Source organism: Nyctereutes procyonoides, unplaced genomic scaffold (genome assembly GCF_905146905.1).
Source record: "Nyctereutes procyonoides isolate TBG_1078 unplaced genomic scaffold, NYPRO_anot_genome, whole genome shotgun sequence".
In the NCBI taxonomy this organism is placed as follows: domain Eukaryota; kingdom Metazoa; phylum Chordata; class Mammalia; order Carnivora; family Canidae; genus Nyctereutes; species Nyctereutes procyonoides.
The window spans coordinates 1,027,047-1,052,438 of record NW_026575042.1 but is presented as its reverse complement, the minus strand read 5'-3'; the positions used below and the strand labels follow the sequence as shown (position 1 = coordinate 1,052,438).

The following is a 25,392-nucleotide window of genomic DNA, read 5'->3' as shown; positions in this document are numbered from 1 at the left end:
GTACTGAACAAAATGACTAGAAAGAAGAATTCACTACAAAAGAAAGAATAGGAAACAGTATTCTTACCACAGACTTACAAAATATGGATTCATTGTTAGAAAGCGAATTCAGAAGCACAATTATAAAGCTATTGGTGGGCTCTGGAAAAAAGCATAAAGTCTAGAGACTTTGATAATGCAGAATTGAGATCTAATCAGGCCAAAATTAAAAATAGATTAAATGAGATGCAATCCAAACTGGAGGTCCTAATGACAAGGGTTAATGGGGTAGAAGAGAGAGTGAGTGACATAGAAGACAAGTTGATGGTAAAGAAGGAAGCTGAGGAAAAAAGAGAAAAGCAATTAAAAGACCATGAGGAAAGATTAAGGGAAATAAATGATAGCCTCAGAAGGAAAAATCTACGTATACTTGGGGTTCCAGAGAGCACTGAGAGGGCCAGAGGGCCAGAAAGCATATTTGAAAAAAATCATAGCTGAGAACTTCCCTAATTTGGAAACAGGAATTCAGATCCAGGATATAGAGAGGTCCCCCCCCCTAAAAATCAATAAAAGCCATTCACACCTCAACATTTAATAGTGAAACTTGCAAATTCCAAAGATAGAGAGAAAATCCTTAGAGCAGCAAGAGACAAGACATCCCTAACTTATATGGGGGAAATATCAGATTAACAGCAGCCCTGGCAGGCCAGAAAAGACTGGCAAGATATATTCAGGGCACTAAATGAGAAGAACACGCAGCCAAGAATACTTTATCCAGCAAGGCTGTCATTAAGAATAGAAGGAGAGATAAGGAGCTTCCGGGATAGGCAGAAACTAAATGAATATGTTACCACCAAACCAGCTCTGCAAGAAATATTAAGGGAGACCCTGTAAAAGAAGAGGGAGCATAAAGAAACAATCCACAAAAACAGGGACTGAATAGGTATTATGAAGACACTAAATTCGTATCCTTCAATAGTAACTCTGAACGTGAATGGGCTAAATGATCCCATCAAAAGACGCAGGGTTTCAGACTGGATAAAAAAGCAAGACCAATCTATTTGCTGTCTACAAGAGACTCATTTGAGACCTAAGGACACCTACAGCCTGAAAATGAAGGGTTGGAGAACCATTTGCCATTCAATGGTCATCAAACGAAAGCAGGGATAGACATCCTCATATCAGATAAATTAAAGTTTACCCCACAGACTATAGTAAGAGATGAAGAGGGACACTATATCATATTTAAAGGGTCTATCCATCAAGAAGACCTAACAATAATGAATATTTATGCCCCTAATGTGGGAGCTGCCAAGTATATCAATCAATTAATAACCAAAGTAAAGACACACTTAGATAATAAAACACTATTAGTAAGAGACTTCAACATGGCACTTTCTGCAAATGACAGATATTCTAAGTATAGCATCACCAAAGAAACAAGGGCTTTAAATGACACACTGGACCAGATGGATTTCACAGATATATACAGAACTTTGCCTCTGAATGCAACTGAATACACATTCTTCTCAAGTGTACATGGAACCTTCCCCAGAATAGACCACAATACTGGGTGACAAATCAGGTTTCAACCAATACCAAAAGATTGGGATTGTCTCCTGCATATTTTCAGACCACAATGCTTTGAAACTAGAACTCAATCACAAGAAATTTGGAAGAAATTCAAACACGGGGAAGTTAAAGAGCATCCTAGTAAATATGAATGAGTCAACCAGGAAATTAGAGAAGAATTAAAAAGATTCATGGAAACTAATGAAAATGAAGATACAACCATTCAAAATCTTTGGGATACAGCCAAAGCAGAGGGAAATACATCACAATACAAACCTCCCTCAAAAAATTGGAAAAAACTCAAATATACAAGCTAGCCTCGAACCTAAAGGAACCGGAGAAAGAACAGCAAATAAAACCTACACCAAGCAGAATAAGGGAGATAATAAAGAGTTGCGCAGAACTCAAGAAATAGAGACCACAAGAACTGTAGAACATATCAACAAAACCAGGAGTTGGTACTTTGAAAGAATTAATAAGATAGATAAACCCCTAATCAGCTTTATTAAAAACAAAGAGAAAAGACTCAAATTAATAAAATTATTAATGAAAGAGGAGAGATCATAACCAATACAAGGAAATACAAATAATTTTAAAAACGTATTATGAGCAGGTATATGCCAACAAGTTAGGCAATCTAGAAGAAATGGATGCATTTCTGGAAAACCACAAATTACCAAACCAGGAACAGGAAGAAATAGTAAACCTGAACAGGTCAATAACTAATGAGGAAATTGAAGCAGTCATCAAAACCTCCCAAGACACAAAAGTCCAGGGCCAGAAGGCTTCCCAGGGGAATTTTATCAAACGTTTAAAGAAGAAACAATACCTATTCTACTAAAGCTGTTCCAAAGAATAGAAAGAGATGGAATGCTTCCAAACTTGTTTTATGAGGCCAGTATCACCTTGATTCCAAAACCAAAGACCCCACCAAAAAGGAGAATTACAGACCAATATCCCTGATGAACACGGATGCCAAAATTCTAGACAAGATACTAGCCAATAGGATCCAATATTATATTAAGAAGATTATTCACCATGACCACGAAGTGCAATTTGTCCCCGGAATGCAAGGTTGGTTCAACACTCATAAAACAGTCAACGTGATAGGTCACATCAACAAGAGAAAAAACAAGAACTATATGATCCTCTCAATAGAAGCAGAGAAAGCATTTGACACAATAGAGCATCCATTCCTGATCAAAACTCTTCAGAGTGTAGGGATAGAGGGAACATTCCTCAGCACCTTAAAAGCAATTTATGAAAAGCCTACAGCAAATATCATTCTCAATGGGGAAAACCTGAGAGCCTTTCTCCTAAGAGTAGGAACACGACAGGAATGTCCACTCTCACCACTGCTATTAAACATAGTACTAGAAGTCCTAGCCTCAGCAATCAGACATAAAAAGAAATCAAAGACATTCAAATTGGCCCAGAAGAAGTCAAACTCTCCCTCTTTGCAGATGACATGATACTGTCCATAGAAAACCCAAAAGACTCCACCCCAAGATTGCTAGAACTCATAGAGCAATTCAGCAGTGTGGCAGGATACAAAATCAGTCCCCAGAAATCAGTGGCATTTCCACACAATAGCAATGTGACTGAAGAGAGAGAAATTAAGGAGTCAATCCCACTTATAATTGCACCAAAAAGCATAAGATACCTAGGAATAAACCTAACCAAAGAGGTAAAGGATCTGTACCCTAAAAACTACAGAACACTTCAAAAGAATTTGAGTAAGACACAAAGAGAGATATTCCATGCTCATGGATTGGAAGAATTAATATTGTGAAAATGTCAGTGCTACCCAGGGCAATTTACACGTTCAATGCAATCTCTATCAAAATACCATGGACTTTCTTCAGTGAGTTGGAACAAATCATCTTAAGATTTGTGTGGAATCAGAAAAGACCCCAAATAGCCAGGGGAATAATGAAAAAGAAAACCAGAGCTGGGGACATCACAATGCCAGATTTCATGTTGTACTACAAGCTGTGATCATCAAGACAGTATGGTCCTGGCACAAAAACAGACACATAGATCAATGGAACAGAATACAGAACCCAGAAATGGGCCCTCAACTCTATGGTCAACTAATATTCGACAAAGCAGGAAATACTATCCACTGGAAAAAGGACAGTCTCTTCAATAAATAGTGCTGGGAAAATTGGACAGCCACGTGCAGAAGAATGAAACTAGACCATTCTCTTATACCAGACACAAAGGTAAACTCAAAAATGGATCTAAATGTGAGACAAGAATCCATCAAAATCCTAGAGGAGAGCACAGGCAACACCTTTTTTTTTCAAAACCCTTTTTGAACTTGGTCACAGCAACATTTTGCAGGACACATGTATGAAGGCAAAGGAAACAGAAGCAAAATGAACTACTGGGACATCATCAAGATAAAAAGCTTCTGCAGTGCCAAAGAAACAGTCAACTAAACTAAAAGACAACCTACAGAGTCGGAGAAGATATTTTTAAATGACATATCAAATAAAGGGCTAGTATCTAAGACCTATGAAGATCTAAGATCTATAAAGAACTTATTAAACTCAACGGCAAAGAAATAAACAATCCAATCATAAAATGGGTAAAAGACGTGAACAGAAATTTCACCAAAGAAGACATAGACGTGGCTAACAAGCACATGAGAAAATGCTCCGCATCACTTGCCATCAGGGAAATACAAATCAAAACCACAATGAGATACCACCTCGCACCAGTGAGAATGGGGAAAATTAACAAGACAGGAAACAACAGATGTTGGAGAGGATGTGGAGAAAGGGGAACCCTCCTGCACTGTTGGTGCGAATATGACCTGGTTATAGCCACTCTGGGAAACTGTGTGGAGGTTCCTCAAAGAGTTAAAAATAGAGCTACCCTATGATGCAGTAATTGCACTGCTGGGGATGTACCCCAAAGATACAGATACAGTGAAACGCTGAGACACCTGCACCTCCATGTTCATAGCAGCAATGTCCACAATAGCCAAACTTGGAAGGAGCCTCGGTGTCCATCGAAAGATGAATGGATAAAGAAGATGTGGTCTATGTATACAATGGAATGTTACTCAGCCATTAGAAATGACGAACACCCACCATTTGTTTCGACGTGGATAGAACTGGAGGGTATTATGCTGAGTGAAGTAAGTTAATTGGAGAAGGACAATCATCATATGGTCTCACTCACACGGGGGAAAAAATAGTGAAGGGGACTATCCAGGAAAGGAGGGGAACAAGTGGGGAAAATTAGAGAAGACGACAAACCATGAGAGACTCCTAACTCTGGGAAACAAACAAAGGGTTTCAGAAGGGAAGGTGGGGAGGGGGTTGGGGTGACTGGGAGATGGGCCCTGAGGGGGGCCGTTGATGGGATGAGCACTGGGTGTTTTATTATATGCTAGCATGTCGAACTTCAATAAATAATATTTGAAAAATATGCAAAAGAAGCATGAGTAACCCTGCTTTTAGAGGTATGCTCTATCCTCAAATCTTTATATACATCACCTAAAAAGAAAAAGTTTACACATTTGGAAATGTAATTTTAACACTAGATTCATAATCTGCTGGCTTGTTTCAGCTCTGTCCTTGGACAATCAACCTGTAGGTTTCTCTGTGCTGAGAAATAATCACAAAATCAAGATACTAATTACTGAGACAATGCATCTTCTATATCTGAAGAAATCCATATAATACAGTGTAGGGAACAAAACAGACATGATGTATTTGTTCATTTATACACCAAAACTAGATAAAAATCAGTAATTTGTATCCAGCATTAGATTCAAGGCAGAAAAAAAAAAAAACAAGAGCTCAGAAATCTGATTTGTCTTGCTGCTCCAGATTATTAATATTTATAAGGAATTGTTTAAAGTTGAAAAACAACTCTCAGAAGCTACAATCAGCATATTATATGTACATATGGAGATAGAGATATCCAAGGAGCAGGGGATAAGGAGAGAGGAAAAGAAAGAGGGAGAGAGAGAGGAAGGGAGAGTGAGATAGAGTGGGAAAGAGGGAGAGAGGGAGAGAGAGGGAGAGGTCTTTGGATGGCCATCAAGCTGCCATGCACATTTTCCTAAAAGAAGTTGAAAGGTATCCATCTGATATAGTGATCCCATCCCTCAGTCATGTTTTTAAATCATTTGTCTGCAAAGTCAACTCTATTTTTGTGCCTTCCTGGGCTCTTGCAGCCTTAGAGCTCCCTCCTCATAACTGACATGGCACTCACCTTGGGAGGCTGAAGTGGACCTGTTCCACAGTCCTTCCCATTCTTTCTGTCCCTTGGTAGCACTTTCCTTCCCATGTGGCCCCTTCACTCCTGTTTCTCTGCACCTCTCAGGCTGTTACATGCTTTGCCAGCTCTTTTGCCCAGACTCTAGCACAGGTTTTGTAGCTTTAGTAGTTAACCCGCTGAACCAGAAAATCTCTAACATTTTGCTTATTACCTTGGATGAATGGTGACTCTCAAGTGGAAAGTTGGATCCTAGGCTAATTTAGAATCTGCTAGTGCCCACAGATGCATTCACTGGGTGGTATTCAGTTTACTATGAATCAGGGGACATTTGAGAATGAATTAGAGGACAAAAGAGGGGATGGGGAAGTACATAAAACATGGACTCCAAGATGTGCTGATGATTATGAATAGCATCACTAAGTGTGGAATATGCAAGCATCCAGTTTTATGTAAATGCAACTGTTCTAAACACACAACTTTGGAGCATAAAGAGTAACAATCATTCAGAAGTCTGTCCTTGTGACAAGGAGATGGGAGAACATGAAAATGCTGGTTTGTTTTGATAAGAGAAGTGGTTAGAAGATGGACATGTGACAGCTTCTAAAAACACCCAGAGCATTTTTCTTCAAATGTTTGAAAAGGTCCCAGTTCATTTTCACACCAGTCAAAGGTTTATTGTGACTCTATTTCTGGCTGACGGGAGGGTGGAGGGAGGTGAATGGCCCCGGGTCTTCCTCCATCTATCTCCAGTGACCCCAAGTGTGTACAGGAGACACCCACAGAGACCTCCAGTGCCTGACAAATGTGTCTTCTCACATCCTTGTGAAATGATTTTTTAATGTAAAGATGAGTCTATTTTAGAACCTACTGCTTCCATACTGTGCTTCCCAACTATCCTTCATGGTGTTGTACTTCCAACCTGTTATTCTCTGACTTAAAATGCCCTGTCAACAGACAGTCTTCTCGGTATTCAGGGCTCTCTGGTCCTTCCTGCCTTCTCAGTCCTATGTCTGTCGACTTAAAGTTTATGTCAGTGTGATTTTCTCCTTCCCTGACCTTCAGTCATCTCTGTCCTTATCATTTCCAGCTCTGATGCAGAAACAAGCTAGATGGGCCAGAGAATTAACACTCCCTAATAGTAGGCCTCATTCCATGACTGATGCCCCACCCCCTGTCGGTGGAGCACCTTAGAGGAGCGAGATGGGCTCTGTCTCCCAGGGCTTCTATAGTCCCTCATGGGGCATGTCCCCAGAGTATAGTTTGGAGGCCTGATTTGATCTCAGTCATGGCCAACTCCCTCCAGCTCTGTCTGGATACTCTTCAGGAGATACTACATTTATAAGCTACATGACTCATCTTTAGGAAATGACCAAGCAGTACATGGGTGTGCACATCTCTGCATCAGCACAAAGGCAACCAGGACTTAGTGAGCATCTAAGAAATGCCAGACCCTGTGCTTGGTTTCATTTACACAGGGATGCTACCTCCTCTGAGTGTGAATGAGGCACCCAATCCTGTGAATGGGCTTTGTCCCATTTTCTCACACACTTGTCAACCTCAGTAGTGTTGTACTTGGTCACTCATGCAGAGCAAAGAGCCAGTTCAGCTTTCTGTGGGCACCAGCAGGAGTGGGAATTCAAGCAACAGAAAATCTAAGTTTTCAATGGAGCTGTCAATTTTCTAATTAAAAAATTCCTGTGATGAAATAAATATATTCTCTATATAAACAATTAATGAAAGAGAGAAATGCATACCTCTGTTTCTGGTTAGGTCTCTAGTAAGTGCTCTGCAGTAGACAGCTAAAAACCATATTGAAAAAAAATTTAAAAGCATCTAAAAGATGAGGAAATGAAGGGTTATTAGGCTAAGGCCACGGGGAAGGCAAGAATCTGCAGGGGTAGGCCAGGCACAGGGAGATACTTCTGCCCTGGTGATGTTTGCTGACCCACAAGAGGTGCCTGAGAGGGAGTGTTTTGGATTACTTTTGGGACTCAGAGCCCACCAAAGAGGGAGATCCTGGAAAACCAGTCCCCACCATAGGATAGAGCACCAAAGAGCTATCATTGAAGAAACAATGAAGTAAAAGTATACCCACCCTCTTATGAATTATAACCTGGCTTTGCATCCACTCAAAACTTGAGCTTGAGGGTACTTGGGGGGCTCAGATGGTTAAGCGTGAGCCTCTTGGTTTCAGCTCAGATCATGATCTCAGGGTTGTGAGACTGAGCCCAATGACAGGCTCCATATTGAGCTCTCCATACTGAGGTGAGGGTAGAGTCTAATTGAGCTTCTCTCTTCCTCTGTCCCTCCCTTGATCATGTACACATTTTCTCCCAAAATAAAATAAATAAATCTTAAAACAAAAACAGAACAAAACAAAAGTTTGGACTAAGGTAACCCTGAATTCTTTGTGCCCCACGTCCTAGTAAAAGCAAAGAAATACTTATCCAAAGGAAGGAGGCATCACTCTAATCCTCAAAATATTCCATGATACTTTTTTTTTTCTGAAAATAATGACCAGAATGCAACAACAAAAATCTAAGAAAAAATGTCATGAGTGAGAACAAAGAGAAATAAAAAAAATAGACTCACAGGAGTCCCTGATATTATAATCATCAGGTATAGATTATAAAACACCTCTGCTTAGTATGTTCAAGAAAATAAGGGGTTTCAAATTTAACAAGTAATTGCTATAAAAAAGTGTTATAGCAGATCTGAAAAAGAAGAACAAATTCTAGAACTGATACATTAAAACGAAAAAAATATTATAACTTGGTGAATGGGTTTATCAGAAGTTTCAACACAACTGAAGATGATATTGCCACCCAGAATTCTATACCGAGTGAAAACACCTGTAAAAATATAAAGTAATAAAACAATATTTTCAATGACACAAAACAGATAGCATTTCACCAGCAGACCCATATTAAAGGAAATTCTAAAGGATGTTCTCTAGATAAAAGGAACACTATTCAAGCTGAAAGGTCAAAGATTTAGGAAGGAATAAGGAATGAACTAAGTGGAGTATGTGGATACATGCAAATAAATACTGACAATATAAAACAGTAACAGTAATATCTTCTTGGAGGTATCTGTATCTGTCTATCTATCTATGTATATCTAAAAAAGGAAATAAGAAAGGCCCAAATTCATACTTTGAAAAGATTAATAAGTTTGATCATGTAGATGAAACTGACAAAATTCTAGAAAAATACAACTTTCATTTATTCATCAATATTAAATACATTAAATCAGTAATTAAAAGTTTTCCTACAAAGAAAACTCCAGGCCCAGATAGTCCACCAGTGAGTGCCATGAAAGAGACAACAAATAAACCATTTCAGTTTTATATAAACTTTCAGAGATCAGAAGAACAAGGTAATGAATGGAGGGTCGGTTTAACATTTTCCAATCAGCCAGTGCAGTTTAACCTCATTGTAATCGAAGGAAAACACTCACATAATTTTTTCATTTGACAAAAAGCTTTTGATAAACATCCTTTCATGATTAAAAAACAAGGTATCTGAAAGATTCTACATTACTATTGAGGTTGGAAATCTTCCCGTAGACACCCAAGACAGGATGAGGATGTCACTTAAATTCAACAAAGCTTTTGCAAGTACAGTCTGCAAAGATAAAGCAATGAGGGCTTGGGGATATGAACTTAGGTGATAAATAACAAAGATATGCAAAGAAGTAAGTCTTATGACAGTCACCCCAGTGCTCACTGGTGGGGGCGGGGCCAAGATCAGGAAGGATGTGGCAGGGAGGACACTGGGGATAGTTTATTTCTTGACCCAGGTCGATGGTTACTTGGCCATGTGCTTTACAATAATTTGTAAAGCTATAAAATTATGTACGTGTACTATTTTGAGTGTTATTTTCAAACTAAGAATGTTTTGAAAATCATCTTCACATTAATGCTGTTAAAAAAAATAGGAGCACCTGGCTGGCTCAGTGGGTAAAGTATGCAATTCTCAATCTCAGGGTTGTGAGTTCAAGTCCCACGTTGGGGATAAAAACCATTTAAAAATAAAATCTTTAAAAAAAACCCATAAACCCCCCCAAAAAACAAACACAAACACACTTGTGTGAAGGAGGAGAGAAAATCAACTACTTTCTGTGTAGTCCTTTTCCATTTTTCTGACTTTCAGAAATGTATAACAATATATCTCACACCTGGAGAGCTCAACATTATAGTAAATAAAGACATAAAAAAGAAATTATTCGGCTGATTCTTCCAACAAACAACCTGGGATAATTTTTAAAGCCACAAACTGGGTCTTGTTGGAAGGATAAATGGGGACTGATAAGAAAGTTAGTAAAAAGTAATATTTACATGGGATCCCAAATCTATCAGCATTAAATCGAAAAAAAAAAAAGTGAGCATGGTTGAGGTTGAATTAGAATGCCTAGGCACCAATGTGGGCACAGCACAGAAGAATTCTCTTGGCATCACAGTGTTTCCTTAGGACCTCTCCCCCCGGGAGCCCCTTCTGGTGTGCAGTTAACCTACTGCTGTGATCCTGAAAAATTTAAACAAACGTGCTGAGCTTCAGCTTCCTCACTTGCTGGGCCAGAGAGAACCTACCTGGCTGTTGGCCAGTGGTTCTTGCAAGGATGAAATGTGATCGACTGAAACTTATTCTGAAGTGGCTCTGAGTGTTTCTGAAGGGTTCATAAATAGCACAGACCGTGATGTGAACAGGGTCTACCCACCTTTTTCATCTGTGAAATGGTGATAATACTGGTACCTGGTTTCATAGGGCCTTTGTGATAATGAGGTGCCCATAAAGCATTTTGCACACTGCCCAGCTCAAATTGAAGTCAATGCCCTTACTGTCTTCCTGGTTCCATGGGAAGGTGCTGCTTTCGACCAGTAAAGAAGAAAGACTGGATGTCAGCTTATTATATCACCTACTTTACTTCTGGAGTCAGGTCTGGTTCAGACCACAGGGAGTCTTCAATGCTCCTGTGTCCTTGGAGGAAGGGTAGTCCTTGGGGATAACGGGATAAATTCTCAGGTTGCTGGATGCCCAGGTGACTAGCTCAGTACCTGTGCTTCCCAGAGAAGGGACACAAGACACATCTGTTGCACATCAGAGTCCCTCAGCCTCCTGCCTCAGGCTGCTCACCTCCTGCTCTGCCCCAGGGCTTTCCCCCCACTACAGCCCAGGTAGCCACCTCACTCTACCTGTGCGTGGCCATGGGAGTGGGGCAAATTCCCTCTTCAGTGGCCCCTGCCAGAAAGGTCCTGTGCTGAGAGGTGGTGGCCAGCATGCTAAGGCACTTGCATTTCTCTCCTTCCTTCTGTGCATTGTTTCCATTCTCCCTCACTTTCATTGGCCTGGGATTGTAGCTCTAAATGAAGCATTAGCCCCTCAACTTTGCTGAGGTTCCATGTCTAGGGAGCCTGGGGCAAGTCCAGGAGGCTGGCAGACCCCTCTGATTGGTGCCTATCAACCTGTGCAATGGTGTCAGGCATCTTCTGGGGCCCCACAGGGGAAGCAATGCCTACGTACAAGCCCCCATGGGCCAAGCCAGGGCCTCACTCGGCCACCGCAGCAAGGGCTTGCCCCCTTGCAGCCCAGCATCTCCTAGAGAATGAGGCCAAATTGATATACTGAGGAATAACTGTAGTTCTTTCAAAATCAGGCATAACATGGAATGGCGCAGTCCCCAAGGAGGTTAAAGTATGTCCTGAAATATTAGAACAGAAACAAGGAAAAGCACATGCAGCCAGCCTTTCCCATAACATAAAACCAGAATCTCTTCTGTGTACACTATTTCTTCCCTCCTGGCTTGCATGTTCAGCTGCAGACAAATGCACAGTGGTCATCCATCCTCCATCTTCTGAGTAGTGCTGCCAAGATGGCTCCTCTAAATGCATTCTGGAACACCATGAGAAGACCTTGGGTGAAAAGCTGGGGGTAATGAAGGAAGGAGGAGGAAATTCAGGAGCAATCTCTTCCCTGATCTCCCACGGTGGAAACAATGCCATTGCCTCAGCATGCCCCAGATACCCTGAAGCTCCCTGCATCCCTGGAACAAGAGCTGGTGCCCCTTCACTGTCTGCCTGAACCACACGTATGGGCAGGGAGTGACATCCCTGTGCTCTACAGCTGGCACAGAGACTAAAACATGAAGGTGTCCAGCTAATGGTCATTGATATCTGCAGGTGCCTGGAGGGGGGAAGGGCAAGGACCCAGAAGCCACTTGTAGGTAACCACCTGTGTGGGTGCTATGGAGAAGCAATGTTACAAAGAAAAAGACGTCTTCACATTTAATCATCTCTCCATGTCCCTCTGGTAAAATAAACACACACACAGCATGGGAATCATTTCAGCTGCAAGAGGTCAGAAGTCTAGGCAATGAGCACAAGTTTCCTGCTTCATGTTTTTAAATCATCTGACCAATGTCATTTTTCAAAGGGCAGATCAGTTTGTTCTTTCGATATCAATAAAGTGGAAGATGGGGCAAGTTATCCAAGTCCCGATGGTCCCGCAGGGTGGTTCTCTCAGCTCCAAGAGAGAATTGGCTCAAGAGCCACTTGGACGTTGGATGAAAGCAAACCCAACAAATAGCATTATTTGGCAGACTGCAAGGAAGCCATGTCTTCACTCTCTTTGAGAGGCATGATGTCTTGAGAGTGATGATAGAAAAGTTTGGGGTGTTGCTGGGAAATGGGGTGAAAACATTGACAAGAAGCCTATGAATCAGCCATAATCAATTAGTATTAATGTCCAAGGTGGAGATTCAGGAGGGAAGCATTCCAGTCCCGTTGGACAGTGATCGCGTCTTCTACCAGGGCCAATCTGAGTGGCAGGTTTTCACACCCCAGATGCCATGATCGTTTCCCTCCAGCTTTGCAGAATTTGTACAGTCACTTATTCAGAGGGAAAAAGTCTACAATGTACTTGGCTTGTGTTTCCACTCTGCTAGGCAATTCAAGTTCAGGAAAAATAATAAGTACCTTTAGGGAATATTGTTACTCACAATTGCCTGGTTCTCTCCCATGATTTAATATTATCCAGTCCTCACAGAGTCAGAAGGGGGAATGGCAGACATATCCCTAGGAGCTATAATCAGGGCTGTTATTTCACTAAGAAAACAAGAGGAGAGGATTCTAGACTTACCTATTTCTTTCCTATATGAGTATTTATAATGTCTAAAGTAAGGCTCATGGTTTCTTCTAACACCCGAGCCCTATTTGGGGGTAATCAGTCACCAAGCATATAGTTACTGAGCACAACCTGGAGATAGGCAGTGATGCTGGGTGGGGAGCTAGGAGCTGACTCTGGCTCTGCCCCTGGACATGTGACTGGGACTGGCTACTTGGCTCCTCCAGACCTATTTCCTCACTTGAGGATGGGGATAGGAGGACTCTCCTCAGATGCCTGCCATAGGGAGGAGTGAAGGCACGGTGCCTGAGCCCAGCAGACACATGGTGCTGCAGCACTTCCTGCTGCCCCCTCCCCCTTGCCCTCACACCCTCCCTTCCCTCCTTATTTTGTCAAGATTCCATAGCCTGTCCTCACACCTGCTTCTCTGCCTACATACTGAGTCCCTACAGCTCTTGCTCTGTGGTCTTCCTCAGGCCTGGTGCATCCCCTCTGCTTGGGCCCTGGAAGGGGAGCCCTGCACAGGGCCTGGCTGCCAAGGCATGTGCATGGGATCAGGCACCACAATCCTGCCAAGCTCTACCTGGCCTCCAGGTCCCCAGACATCAACCCCTGCTCCTGTATTAGCTTCATGTGCTGCTGAGGGCCCTGGGGCCCATCCACCTCCTGTGGCTCTGCAGGAGCCCATGCACTCCTAAGAATGACAACTGCTTCTGCTTTTCATCCTGTGCCCCACCCCACTTGAGATCATCTCTCCAGAAAGTCTCTTCCCCCCCTCTTTTGGATCATGTTCATTAGCATACAAATATGCTACCATGTCTTCCACTTAAAAGGATTTTTCTTAACATCACCTCTACTATTAACTACTCCCCCTTTCTGTTCCTGTTTACAGCAAAACTCTTCAAAAGAGATGACTTGGTACACCATACCCAATGGCTATCTCCCCATAATCTTTTTAAAAAAGATTTATTTATTTATTTGAGAGAAAGAGAGAGAGAAACACAGAGACAGAGAGAAAGAACGAGTGGGAGGGACAGAGGGAGACAGAGAGAGAGTCCCAAGCGGACTCTGTGCTGAGTGCAGAGCCAACATGAGGTTCCATCTCATGTCCCCGAGATCATGACCTGAGCTGAAACCAAGAGTTGGGCTCCTAACTGACTGCACCCAGGTGCCCCCTCCAAAATCTTCCAAAATCCAAAATCCAAAACTCTCTTTAAAAACTCTTTGGTTAAAGTATAACATATCTAAAGAAAAGTGCACAAATCAGTAAATGTGATGCTCAATAAGTGAGTCGCTCTTCACTTACTGAGTGTTACACTCGTGGGGATGCTGGCAAAGCAGAGCATTCCCAGCACCACAAGCTCCTCTCATGCCCCCTACACAGTGCCTGCTGTCCTGGTTTCCAGAAGCACATATCAGCATTCCTGGATGGTTCTCTCTGTTTTCTCCTGAGCCCACCAGCATGGCCTTTTGCTGCTAGCACCCTTGAAACTGCTCTTGCCAATGCTGTCACCAGCCTCCTCATCGCTGGAAGCTTAATGCTTAGACCTCATCTTACATTCCTGTCCTCCCTCAAACACCAAATGTGCACAACCAGGTGCCTGCTAAATGTCTCCATTTGGAGGCTAACAGGCATTGCAAACCTGCCAGTGTCAAAGCCCAGCTCCACCCGCTCCCTTAGAACACAGTATACCCCTCCAGCCAGCAGAACCCATCTTCCAGAGGCTCCTTCCCTTATCTCTGCCTCATGCCCACAACTGAAATCTGTTGGCCATTCTTCCAAAAGCCATCCTGGTCTCTCTCCTTCTCACTGAATTCCCAACCATGACTGTGGTCCAGACTACCCTGGATGATCTACTCTTGGATGATCATACCAGCCTCCAGCACGGTGTCCCTGCTTCTACCCTTGCCCTCCACATGCTCCCCTGATAGAGTGTAGACAGGTGGTGTCTTTCCTCTGCTCAAACACTTCCATGGCTTCCCAAAGAAAAAGCCAAAGAAAAAGCCTGAGTCACTGTGATAACCTAAAAGGCCCTGTGAGTTCGGTCCCCACCTGCTCCTCTTGGCTCATTTCCTCCTCCACACCCAAAGGGCACCTGCTGAAGCCACGCCGGCTTCCACATTATTCCCTGTATGCACCAGGCATGTTCCTCACACAGGGCCACACTGGCTGTCCCTTGGTCCAGGATGCTCTTCCTCAAGAGGTCTGCATGGGTCAGCCTGTAGTTTCATTATGAGATGTCACAGCCTCAGCAAGCCTTCCCATGGCCACCCTATTTAAAAATGTATGCTCCGTATCTGTTTCCAACTTTTCTTCTGTATAATGTATCATTATTGGACACTCTATAAATTTACTTTTGCATGTTCTCTACTTCTCATCATGAGAATGTCAGCTCTGTGAAGCTGCTCCGTTCACTGCTTCGTTCTGCACCAGAGCACACAGTAGGTGCTCAATAAATATCACATGAATCACTGGATTTTAAGGAGACTATTACAGGCCAGGTTGGACTCTTGTTCTTCTAGGTTTTATACGATAGAGAGATCCCCCCCCCCACCCAATTTGTCCAATTCCCTTTGCTGGTGCTATTCATAAAATTCATAATCTGATTCTTAATACCCTTTTCTCATTTAATTACTGTTATAATATTGCAGTTAGTAAAAGAAAGAAACATTTTATAAAATGAAATGAAATCAAGACATAATAAATACTGGAATGTAGACAACCTTCGCAGCAGATGCAGCACATGCAACCCTCTGGCCTGCACAGGTCCTGACCCAAGGCCTCCTCAGGGATGGTCCCTAGCCTCTGTCTCACTAGTATCTGCCCTGTGGAGGTGATTGAGGACGCTGAGGGCAAGCACCACAATCCTGTCTAGAATGCACCTTTCTCATTGCAACCCTCTGCAAGCAGGGTGGGGATGGTGGATTTAGAAGCAAGTACTGCACTTCTATTTTTGTTTGCAAACAGATAATTGTCAAAATTATACTGCAGAAGATTGGATTTTAAGGATTAGAACTATCAATATTTGTATCATGTACCCATAGTTGCTACCTCTCCAATTTCTATACATCATTTAATCCTTTGAAATTTCAGTTTTCTCATCCATAAAATGAGGATAATAACGGCCCACTTTTCAAACTCATTGCAAAAATTAAATAGAAAAAAGTGTGTGTAATAACCAGCCCACAGCACTCACTCAGCAAATTAGGGATTCATTTCTATCCTCCACATTATTCAGAAGCATCAGTTCCTAGATGGATCTCCCCAAACTGCACAGAACACTTTGCCCTCCATAAATTGGTTTATAAAACCTGCTTGCATTGAGAGCTGGATTGAACAATTAATGCAGCTGGAGAAAAATAAGGTTGGGGATGACTGCCATGCCCATTCCTCCACGGGCCTCCATGTCAAGTCCTCCATCCTGACGGCCCAGCCAGCCACCTCATCCAGAGGTGGTTCCGCACCAGGCCCTACTGGGAATCCCAGATCACTGCCAGCCATTCTAGCCTTAGGACACCATCTGACCTCACTGCCTCCAATTTCATGCTTATAGAGTTGTATGATGGTAGTGTTGAGTCACAGACTCAACTGTGGGTCTGAGTCTCAGCCCAGGGAGAAGGATCTGGACACGGGCCATGTGAAGGGCATGCACCCACACAGAGCTCTCTATGAAACGTGATACTTCTTCTTGGCTGGGGTTCCACTGAAGGAAACCCGTGCTCATAGCACTGTAAAAGGAGGGACTGGGAGCCTGGGAGCCAGAGGGACCCCAGAGCCCCTCTTCTAATTCCTCTGCCGCAGACAACCCCTGAACTTCTCAAAAGTACTTCTCACTCAGAGCATTGTGATCCAAGGCTTCCATAGACACTGCTTTGCACATTCGACATTAAACAAATAATCAGAATGGTCTTTACCACTGAAGGTGTTAAATGTCATGATATATCAGCCCCAAGTAAGAGGTTCTTAAGTTGTGAAGAATAAAATTACTTTCTGAGAAAGAATCTAAATGCCAGTCTTGGCAATTGGGCCTCAGTTTTTATTAAGTGAACATTCCTTCGAAGACTCTGTGCACAACTCGCAGAGAGTACTCCCCACCTCCTGCCTTCCAGCCTGGGTGGGTAAAGAGCTTTCTCAGCAGGGTTGGCCCAGGAGGTGGGGAGTGACCCTCTCTACCTCACCACTCCAGATGGCAGAACCAGGATGCAGGGGAGTGAGCTGATGTCACACATGCAGCTCATGGGAAAAGCCGGAATGGCCTGTGATGTGTGATGTGTAATAAACTGATTTTCTGTGCCCCACACCCCTGTCCCTCCCTTTCTTAGTGAAACTAGCCTGGCCTATGTGCAGCATGCTCACCAAGGTTCAGAGTACAGTTTACACAGGAGCGGGCAGGCCCCAGGCCTTGGGGGTCTTCCTCAGAGCATGTTCCACACACTGGGGGCATCTGTGCACATACCTCTTTCCAGATCTTACTGTCTTCCCAATCCTCACTCATGCAGTAGGGCTCATGTCCCCCTCCTGGGGACAAGGTACACCTAGGACTGACTCTGCCCCACAGCCAGCCACCCCTATAGTCTTGCTTCTTGGCCCACGCTCATTCCCCCAGACAAGGGAGTCTTTGGCATTTATGGGACAAATTCACAAAAGTGAAGTTCAGCTGGAGCCTCCAGGCCAAGCTGGATATGGAGCTAGGGTTCAGCCCAACCCCAGCAGTGCAGGATCGCTCCCCTCCTCCATCTCACCCACCACCCTCTAGAATCAGGACAACAGAACACTGCTGGGCAGAGCCCTGCTTCATCCCTCCTGGAAGGGCCTCTCCAGAGTCCCTGCTAAGAAGCACCTGCTCTCCCCTGATCCTCTGTGACATCATGGAAGGTGGAGGAGAGAAAGAAAAATGTATCAAGGGACTCTGCTCTCACCAAAAAAAAACAGGGCTTGGCCATGGGACCTGTTTTCAAGCCAGAAGAAATAAATGTTTCAAACACAAGACCTGCCAGAGTTGGCTGTTTGCAGCCGGACCCCAAAACCCTAGAAGCTGGAGACCGAGCCCCGGTCACTGAGGGATGCTGGGCATGCCCCAAGGACACACATGAGTGTGGGTGCCACACTCACCCCGCTGACCCAGGGAGCTGTCTTTCCACTGGTCTGGTTGGGATGACCAGGTGGGTGTGGTGATGTCAAAACACTGTGACTGACAGCCTCAAATGTGTCCTTTTGATGAATAAAAACCAGTACAGGGCCAGTGTCTGCATGAATACTCTTCATTTGCTAGAGAACATTTTTCAAAGCCTGGCTTCCATGAAGAAACAACAGGGAGGATGCTTTGCATGAAAAAGCCCCCCCCCCCCCATGACCTCCAGGAGCCCTCACACTGGAGGAAGGAGAGCAGGACTCAAGGTAGGATGCACCACTTCCTCTAACAGAGCTTTAGCTATGGAGGAGTAGGCACAGGCTGCTGGAAACTAGAACCCATTTTATATGAATGAGGCTGTCCACAGAGAGAACCACCCGTACCCACACCTCCTTTCCTGGTAAGTTGCAAGTCTTTGCCCTGGGCATAGCGCCTCTCAGCCCTGGGTCAGTCCAGCAAGCATAACCCAGGTGCCTCCTCCAAGGCAGAACTCCCAGCACATGTCTGGCAGGAAGCCCTCTTCCTGAAGGCCGCCCGTCTTGCTCTGGGGAACCTGGGGCAGTCCCAGCATTCTGTGTTGAGGCCTCTTGGCCTCTGTCAGCCTGTCCTCTGACCATAAAGTGTCCCACGATAGCATGGGCTACAAAGGCTTCTTGGGTTCTCCTTCTCAGTGACCTGGGTGTGCTGCATGTGGGACCGACCGAGACAGGCTTACCTCATGAGACAAGTAGAAGGCCGCGATACCCAAAGGCCAGAAGCAGCAGAGCATGGAGAAGACACTGAGGCCCAAGTGGTCCCTTGGGGGCATCATGAGAAAGTTGTCCTCACTCTCTGTGTCACTTGAGTAGTCGCTCTGCAAGAGAGAAAAGGGTAGGTGTGGGACAGGAGAAGAGAGCATTAATAACAGAGTCCCTGTACAATGCCCTGGACATGGGTGTTGACCCTGGCACAGAGCAAACCCTCCTGGAAAAGGTCAGTGTTGTTATCACCTGCAAGTATACCTCCCCCTAGAAAGGAAGCCCTTATTAGGAGATCCTTATCAAGAACAAGAGGAGAAAAATACCAAGTACTTGGTTCTTGGGTTGTTCCATAGAAGACCAAATTCTATGGAAGTCCAGTATTTCACAGATCTTTGGGATCCAGTGACACATAGTAGGAGTAGAGGATTAATCTATGCAAGGATGGGATGGTCACTCCCAGAGGGCACACACACCAACATGTGGACTCCTCCCTTTATTCTAAGACTTCAAACCGGTTCACAGGGCTAGGCAGGGCCGGCGTGGGGCAAGGAGGCACTCTCTGAACCCCTTTTCTTTCCTTAGACTCTGATCTGAGTTAGGACACTGCTGAGCCTAGTGTCAGCCCTGGGTGTTCATGCTCCTCTGGAAGCATGAACTGCTTCCGTGAGAAAGCTCCTCCAGGACAAGGCTGCTTGGTGGGCCTGTGGGTTCAGATAGCCTCCCAGAGAGTCTGGTGCAGGAGTTGACAACTGGCACAGGGATTTGTAAAAAACAGCTCAGAAGACTTCAGCACTCACCAGCAATGGGAATCATGGACCCAACATCCCTGGGGAAAGCTCACCAGCTCCAGGATGCTAGATGGCTGCTGTCCTGCCAGCACCCCCACCTCTAGATGCCATGCCTAAAGGACGCTTTTGGCCTCATGGATTATTCCATTTTCTGGGCCCCCATAATGAATTTTCTCTCCTCATCACAACATGGCACACTCAGACTGACTCATTCAAAACCAGGACCAGCCTATCTATGTGCTTATTTTATGCAAAGATGGAACTGCATTTTACTCCAGATTTTCTTTCCTAAAAAAGAAGCGGAGCATTTCTTCCTGAAAGAGGGTCATTAGCTTCCTCACTCCCTTTGCCAGCGCCAGTGGTTGTTAAACATGCAGCCTGAGGATGCAGGGCAGAGGCATTTGGTGCATACTGCAAGCACACTGCCCACTTCCTCAGGTGGCTTCAGGGGCAGGTGGTGACCTGAGGCACCAAACACTCAGGCAGACACCATGTGTGAACACTAAGCTGCACGGAGGGAGGCTGTTGCTGCCAGGACCACCCCAGCAGTGCCTCCATGTGCCTCCCCTGACATTCCCACACACAGATGGACAGACAAAGCCCCCACGGGATCATGGGTCCCTCCCTATTTTGGTTAAGTAAATGCATGTATCACTGCCACTCAGAGCCTCCAGACAGTGTGCAGACAGCCGTGGAGCTGCAGGGAATTAATAGAAACTTCCCTCTAGGGCTATTTCTGTGTAGTTATGGAGAACAGGCAAATTCTGAAGGTCTCATTCAAATTACAAACAAGGACCCCAGAGGGCTCATGCTTGAAGTGGATGATGCACTCTCTATGCAGCCCCCCTCCACCCATCATACATGCACACATGCACACATACTGTAGGGACAGTGGGTCAGGGAGCCAGGAGGCATCCCTTGTCACAAGGTCTGGCTCCTTCCTGCCAGGGAGGCCCTTTGACCCGGGGAGTCACTGGCCACTGGGGTCACATCCCCTCTGTGAGTCTCGAGCCGCATGGCTTCCCTTCCATAGAGCCTCAACTGTGAAATTACTCTTCTTTTCACTCTGTAGCACTGCTTTCCATGTGGTTTCCCAAACAATGAAGGGAAATGAAAATTATAGTCCTTATGTCTGTCCTGGAAGGGTACTAGGCAGCCCCAGGAATGCACAACTCACAAGTGAGACCTGGGACAGGAGGGCTGGTGAGAGAGAAACACACATGTGCCAACCTGCTGGGAAGCCACAATCTTTGATCTGAATGGAGGAGTGCAGTGTTCCAGGCTGAGCCTGAGCATCCTCACGGCTGTGGTCTCCAGACAAGCAGCCACATGTCAACACCTTGACCTCTAGACTCTCACTCTGGATATAGGACTTGGCATTTCAGAGCTGTGGGGGTGGCTTTGCGGCTCTGTCTGAGGAGCTGGCGAGGGCTGGGAAGGGAGCCTACAGTGACAACAGCAGGGCAGGCCATAGCCACGGAGCCCCTGAAAGGGGTGGAAGACCAAGTATAAAGGGACAGCACTTCTCCCAGTCCTAGATTCAGACACTGAGCTCCTGAACTTCCCACCCACAGATCAGGATGCTGCTGGTGGATGTGCTTGCACACAGCCAACAACCCATAGACTATGGATAGTTTAGTTTCTTGGCTTATATTGGCCTTTCTGTTTTAGTTTACTAAGAGTTTTAATATCTGTGTTGGCTGGATTCTCACAGCAACTCTAGAAATAGGTATTGTTACTATTTTTATTGTTATTTCTATTTTATGAAGGACAAAGCTGGGCCCTGAGAGCTAAAAGTCTTACTGAATCACAGAACTATGTAGTCAGTGGCCACTCTTTCCAGAATTCCGTACTGTAGGCTGTGCTGGGCAGCAACCGCTTGGCAAAAAGCAAACCCTACATGGGCTCAATTGCCCCTTGCCCAAAGGTAAGGTGCCTCTCTGCCCCGCCCACCGTAGGGATTCCACTAACTGAATCCAGACTGGCTGTTCCACAGTGATGAGGGGGTGGCCAGTGGCAGCAGTCGGCAGAGAGAGCTTTCCTTGTCGCGTGGCCAGTGCCTTGTGAACTGTTGCCGCAGACCACCTAGGTGCGCTGAGCTCCGACTTCCATTTTCAGAATCTGCTTAGAATTACACCACTAACCCCATGAAGCAAAGAATTAGATTTCAGGGCACTCCCCCAAAATCTTCACAGATTTTTATTTAGAAGCAGAAGGGAATCACACTCTGTAAATTGCAAAGTTGTGGCTACATGGTACCAAAATAATTAGTCAATTTTGATTAAAATAGATTTTAAAAATTCAGACAAATTACAGGGCAGAAAGAAAACAGCCCAGTTCATTTTATGTTCTGTCTTCTGTCGGTGGTTGTTCTGTGGGTATAAGCAGCCATGGGCATCTTGCCACCATATGGGGAGGGGAGGGGAGGGGAGGGGAAGGGAGGGGAGGAGGCCAGCCTAGGTGAGGCTGCATAGATACCAATAAACCAAACAGGGAATACATTTTCTAAAAATCCTCTTCACAGGTCATCAGATCAGAGCACTGCAAGGTATACTGAGAGCATTCCTCAAGGGGGTTTACAGCTCTTGCGGAGGCCCCATTCTGAGGTGGTCAGCATGCAGTGGGCACGGGCAGAGGAAGAAGCTGCCAGGTCCCTCGGCTGTGCCTGTTGCTCCACTGGCACCCACAAAATGGCCCATTCTCTGCCTATGTCCATTGCCTCCACTCAGACTGGCAGCTCTTGTCCACTTGGGGTTTCCTTCCTTTCCCCTCCACTTGGGGTATTTTAATAAAACAGTCATAATGCAAAGCATGATGCCCCGGGGTTGACACATCTGCCAACCCCTTGATGCTGCTTACTCATCTGGAGAGCGGCTCTACGTGGCCCCAAGGGAGAGTGTGGAGGCACACAGAGCAGGATGGGACTGCTGTGGGCCTTGGGCCGGCAGCTTGAATTCAGGGCTCCCCACGGAGGTTCCCTTTCCAGGCATGTAGGGGTGTTTGTGCTAGAGTATTCTTGACAGCACTGTTTAAAAACAGCAAAATCACAAAAGAATTCTACAATGAAGTCTATATATTTATGGAAAATCATGATATTAACATTTATTTGTTGTCCCAGAAAGTTTATAAAAACTCAGGTGAAAAACTAGAGTAGAAAGTGGAATAAGTTATATTTTGTGCAGAATGTCAGAAATTAGATGCTTCTGGATGATGAGGATATTGGTGATTTTTTTTCTTTCTGCATTTCTGTGTCAACAGGTGCGGGGGCCTCTGCCATTCCTTCATTCTCACATAGATCCCCGTGGAATATGGTTTCACTGAGGTGAGGGATAGAGAAATCACATAACGTGGGCACCTCGCCCAAAGAGCAGGTGGCAGAGCAGGATAGGAACACCTGAGCTTGCTTGCGAAGACACTGACCTCACCACTGGTCCCTCAGCCCCGCCTCACTGAGGGTCAAGACCAGAGGCCTCAGAATAGCCAAGACACACATCTGTGTTGACTAGCATGGCAGCCATAGCCATATGGATCTATTTAAACTTAAATTACCTAAAATCAAATACACCAAACGATTAGTTCCTCAGTCAAATTACCACATGCCAAGTGCTCAGCTGCCACAGGAGGCTAACGCCCATCACACTGGACAGCACAGATGTACAACATTTGCAATATCTCAGCAAGTTCTACTGGACAGCACTGTCTTAGAGGATCTGACCACTATTAACTCTAACCTCACTGTCTTCCACCCACAGGGAACTCTCTGCGATTCCTGCAACATGCTCAGTGTGTATCTGCTTCAGGGCTTTAGCACTTGCTATTCCCTCAGCCTGGAACTCTCTACCTCAGAGACACACATGACCAGCTTCCTCACTTCATCTGGGGCCTCATTCAAAGGCCACTTCTCATCATCACCTTCCCTAGATACCCTGTAAGACTATTCTGCGATCCCCTTACCTACCTGCTGTGTCTCCTTTGCAGGTGGCACTGGCTCCTTTACTTTAACTCTCCTCCTTGAAGCATAAGAAGGGCAGAAAATTTTGTATGTTTTGCTCATGACTATCCTAAGAGCCCAGAACATTGCCTGGCACATAATAGGCACCCAAAGCACATGTGTTAAATGAAAGAAGAATTTGCATGTGCATGTAGCTGACATGGACAGTACGAACTGAAGCAGCAAAGCTCCCAGAGTTGGCCCAGATGCGCTGGAGTAACCAGGAGATTCTCTCCATTTGGGCTATTGGTGCCCATGGATATACTGCCTCCAGCCCCGCTGCCCTCCTTGGCTCCTCTTCTTTCCCACTTGGAGTGCCTTCCCTGTGCACAGCAGAGTGCACATCCTAACTATCCATTCAGGCGAGACTGCAGGGATGGTGGGGAGAATGATGACTTGGTCAGGTTCAAGGCTGACTTAGGGCAACTAATGAGCAGAGCGGAGGCGAAGCCACCATGAGCATGCAGGCCGGTGGATGCAGCTCCTCTGTGTGTCTGTCAGATGCATATTCTATGGTCTAGCAGCTGCACACAGTGTGAGATCTCATCAATTCAAATTATTAACTAATTATTTTGGACGTATAATTGAATTTCTCCTACTAGGTAGGAATTGTTTTATAGACACAGATTATTTCCTACACGCATTGGGGGTAAGTATAAACCAACAAAATCTTCTACTCCAATAGTGAAACAGCCTCTTTGGGCCACTTTGGAAGAGTTTGTTTGCTGAACATGTTGTTGCATTTGGATGGCCCAGTGGAGAATGGGGCAAGGGGCTGGGAAGAGCCCCACGGCTTTTGGGCTCCCTTGGGAAGCCTGGGTGGGAGGAGTGGAAGGGGAACAGGAAGGGAAGAGCAAGAGGTCAGGGGTGTCACAGGCCTGGGGTACCACTGATGGAGGGCAGCAGGGCCTGGCAGTTGTATTCATCATCATGTGGGTAGAGACTATCCCAGAAAGAATCTCAAGTTCATGTCTGTCACTCCTTTTCCAGGGTTTGGCAAGGGCCAAGGAATTTGTGAGCTCAGAATTTGGGAATCAGCCCAGACATGGAGCAAAGCAGATTACGAAGACAGAACCCCAGCCTTTGCCCCAGTCTCTTTCAAGTATGTGATGCTTGGAGCACATGCTTCATGGAGTAGCTCCCTACTGCTCTGCATGGAAACAGTTCAAGGCAGAGACAACCAGATTTTCCCCAGCAAAGCTCACCAGTCATTGCCCCAAACTCACACCCTGGGCTCATCATTGGAAGATGAAACTATGTGCTGTGCCAGTAAAGTATCACACGTACTTCACTCTCTATTCTAATCCCTAAAACCTGGGAATTCCATTACTTTTTGTTCAACTCCCCACTCATCAAGGCAGTTCAAAGAACAGAAACACAAGACTTTCTGGTAGATACATATGCTTCATTGCAACATGTCTGATTTTGCTCCAGTAATGACAGTCTGTATTTGTTTTTTGGGGGAACATCACTGTGTGCATGACAATGCCAGTGGTGCATCATTTTTCACTTAATAAGGGGGGTGTTTCCCATGCTGCAGTTCATGCAGTGGGCTGGGGGCTTCCTGATGGGGCAGGGGAGGGGTGAGGACAGCCCTCAGACACCTAACCCACCTTTGCCTAAACAGCTCCACCTCTTTCTGTATGCATGTTGGGTTCCCAAGTAAACTTTAGAAAACAAATGGCTCTCAGCTAAAGAGAGAAAGGAAGGAAGGAAGGAAGGAAGGAAGGAAGGAAGGAAGGAAGGAAGGAAGGGAGGGAGGAGGGAGGGAGGAAAGATGGAAAATCAGTGAATTGATGCATCACTCAGAATTTTTTTTTTTTACCTCCT

The 25,392-nt window shown here is 45.1% G+C and overlaps 1 protein-coding gene across 3 annotated transcripts in view; it reads right to left on the bottom strand.

The window, feature by feature from the left end:
* SYNDIG1 (synapse differentiation inducing 1) overlaps positions 1–25,392 on the bottom strand; it is a 188,791-nt gene that overhangs the window by 55,737 nt on the left and 107,662 nt on the right. For all 3 annotated transcript variants that reach the window (XM_055321329.1, XM_055321328.1, XM_055321330.1), the window contains exon 3: positions 18,759–18,896. In XM_055321329.1, coding sequence (XP_055177304.1) covers positions 18,759–18,896 — 138 coding nt within the window. The remainder of the gene's footprint in view (positions 1–18,758; positions 18,897–25,392) is intronic.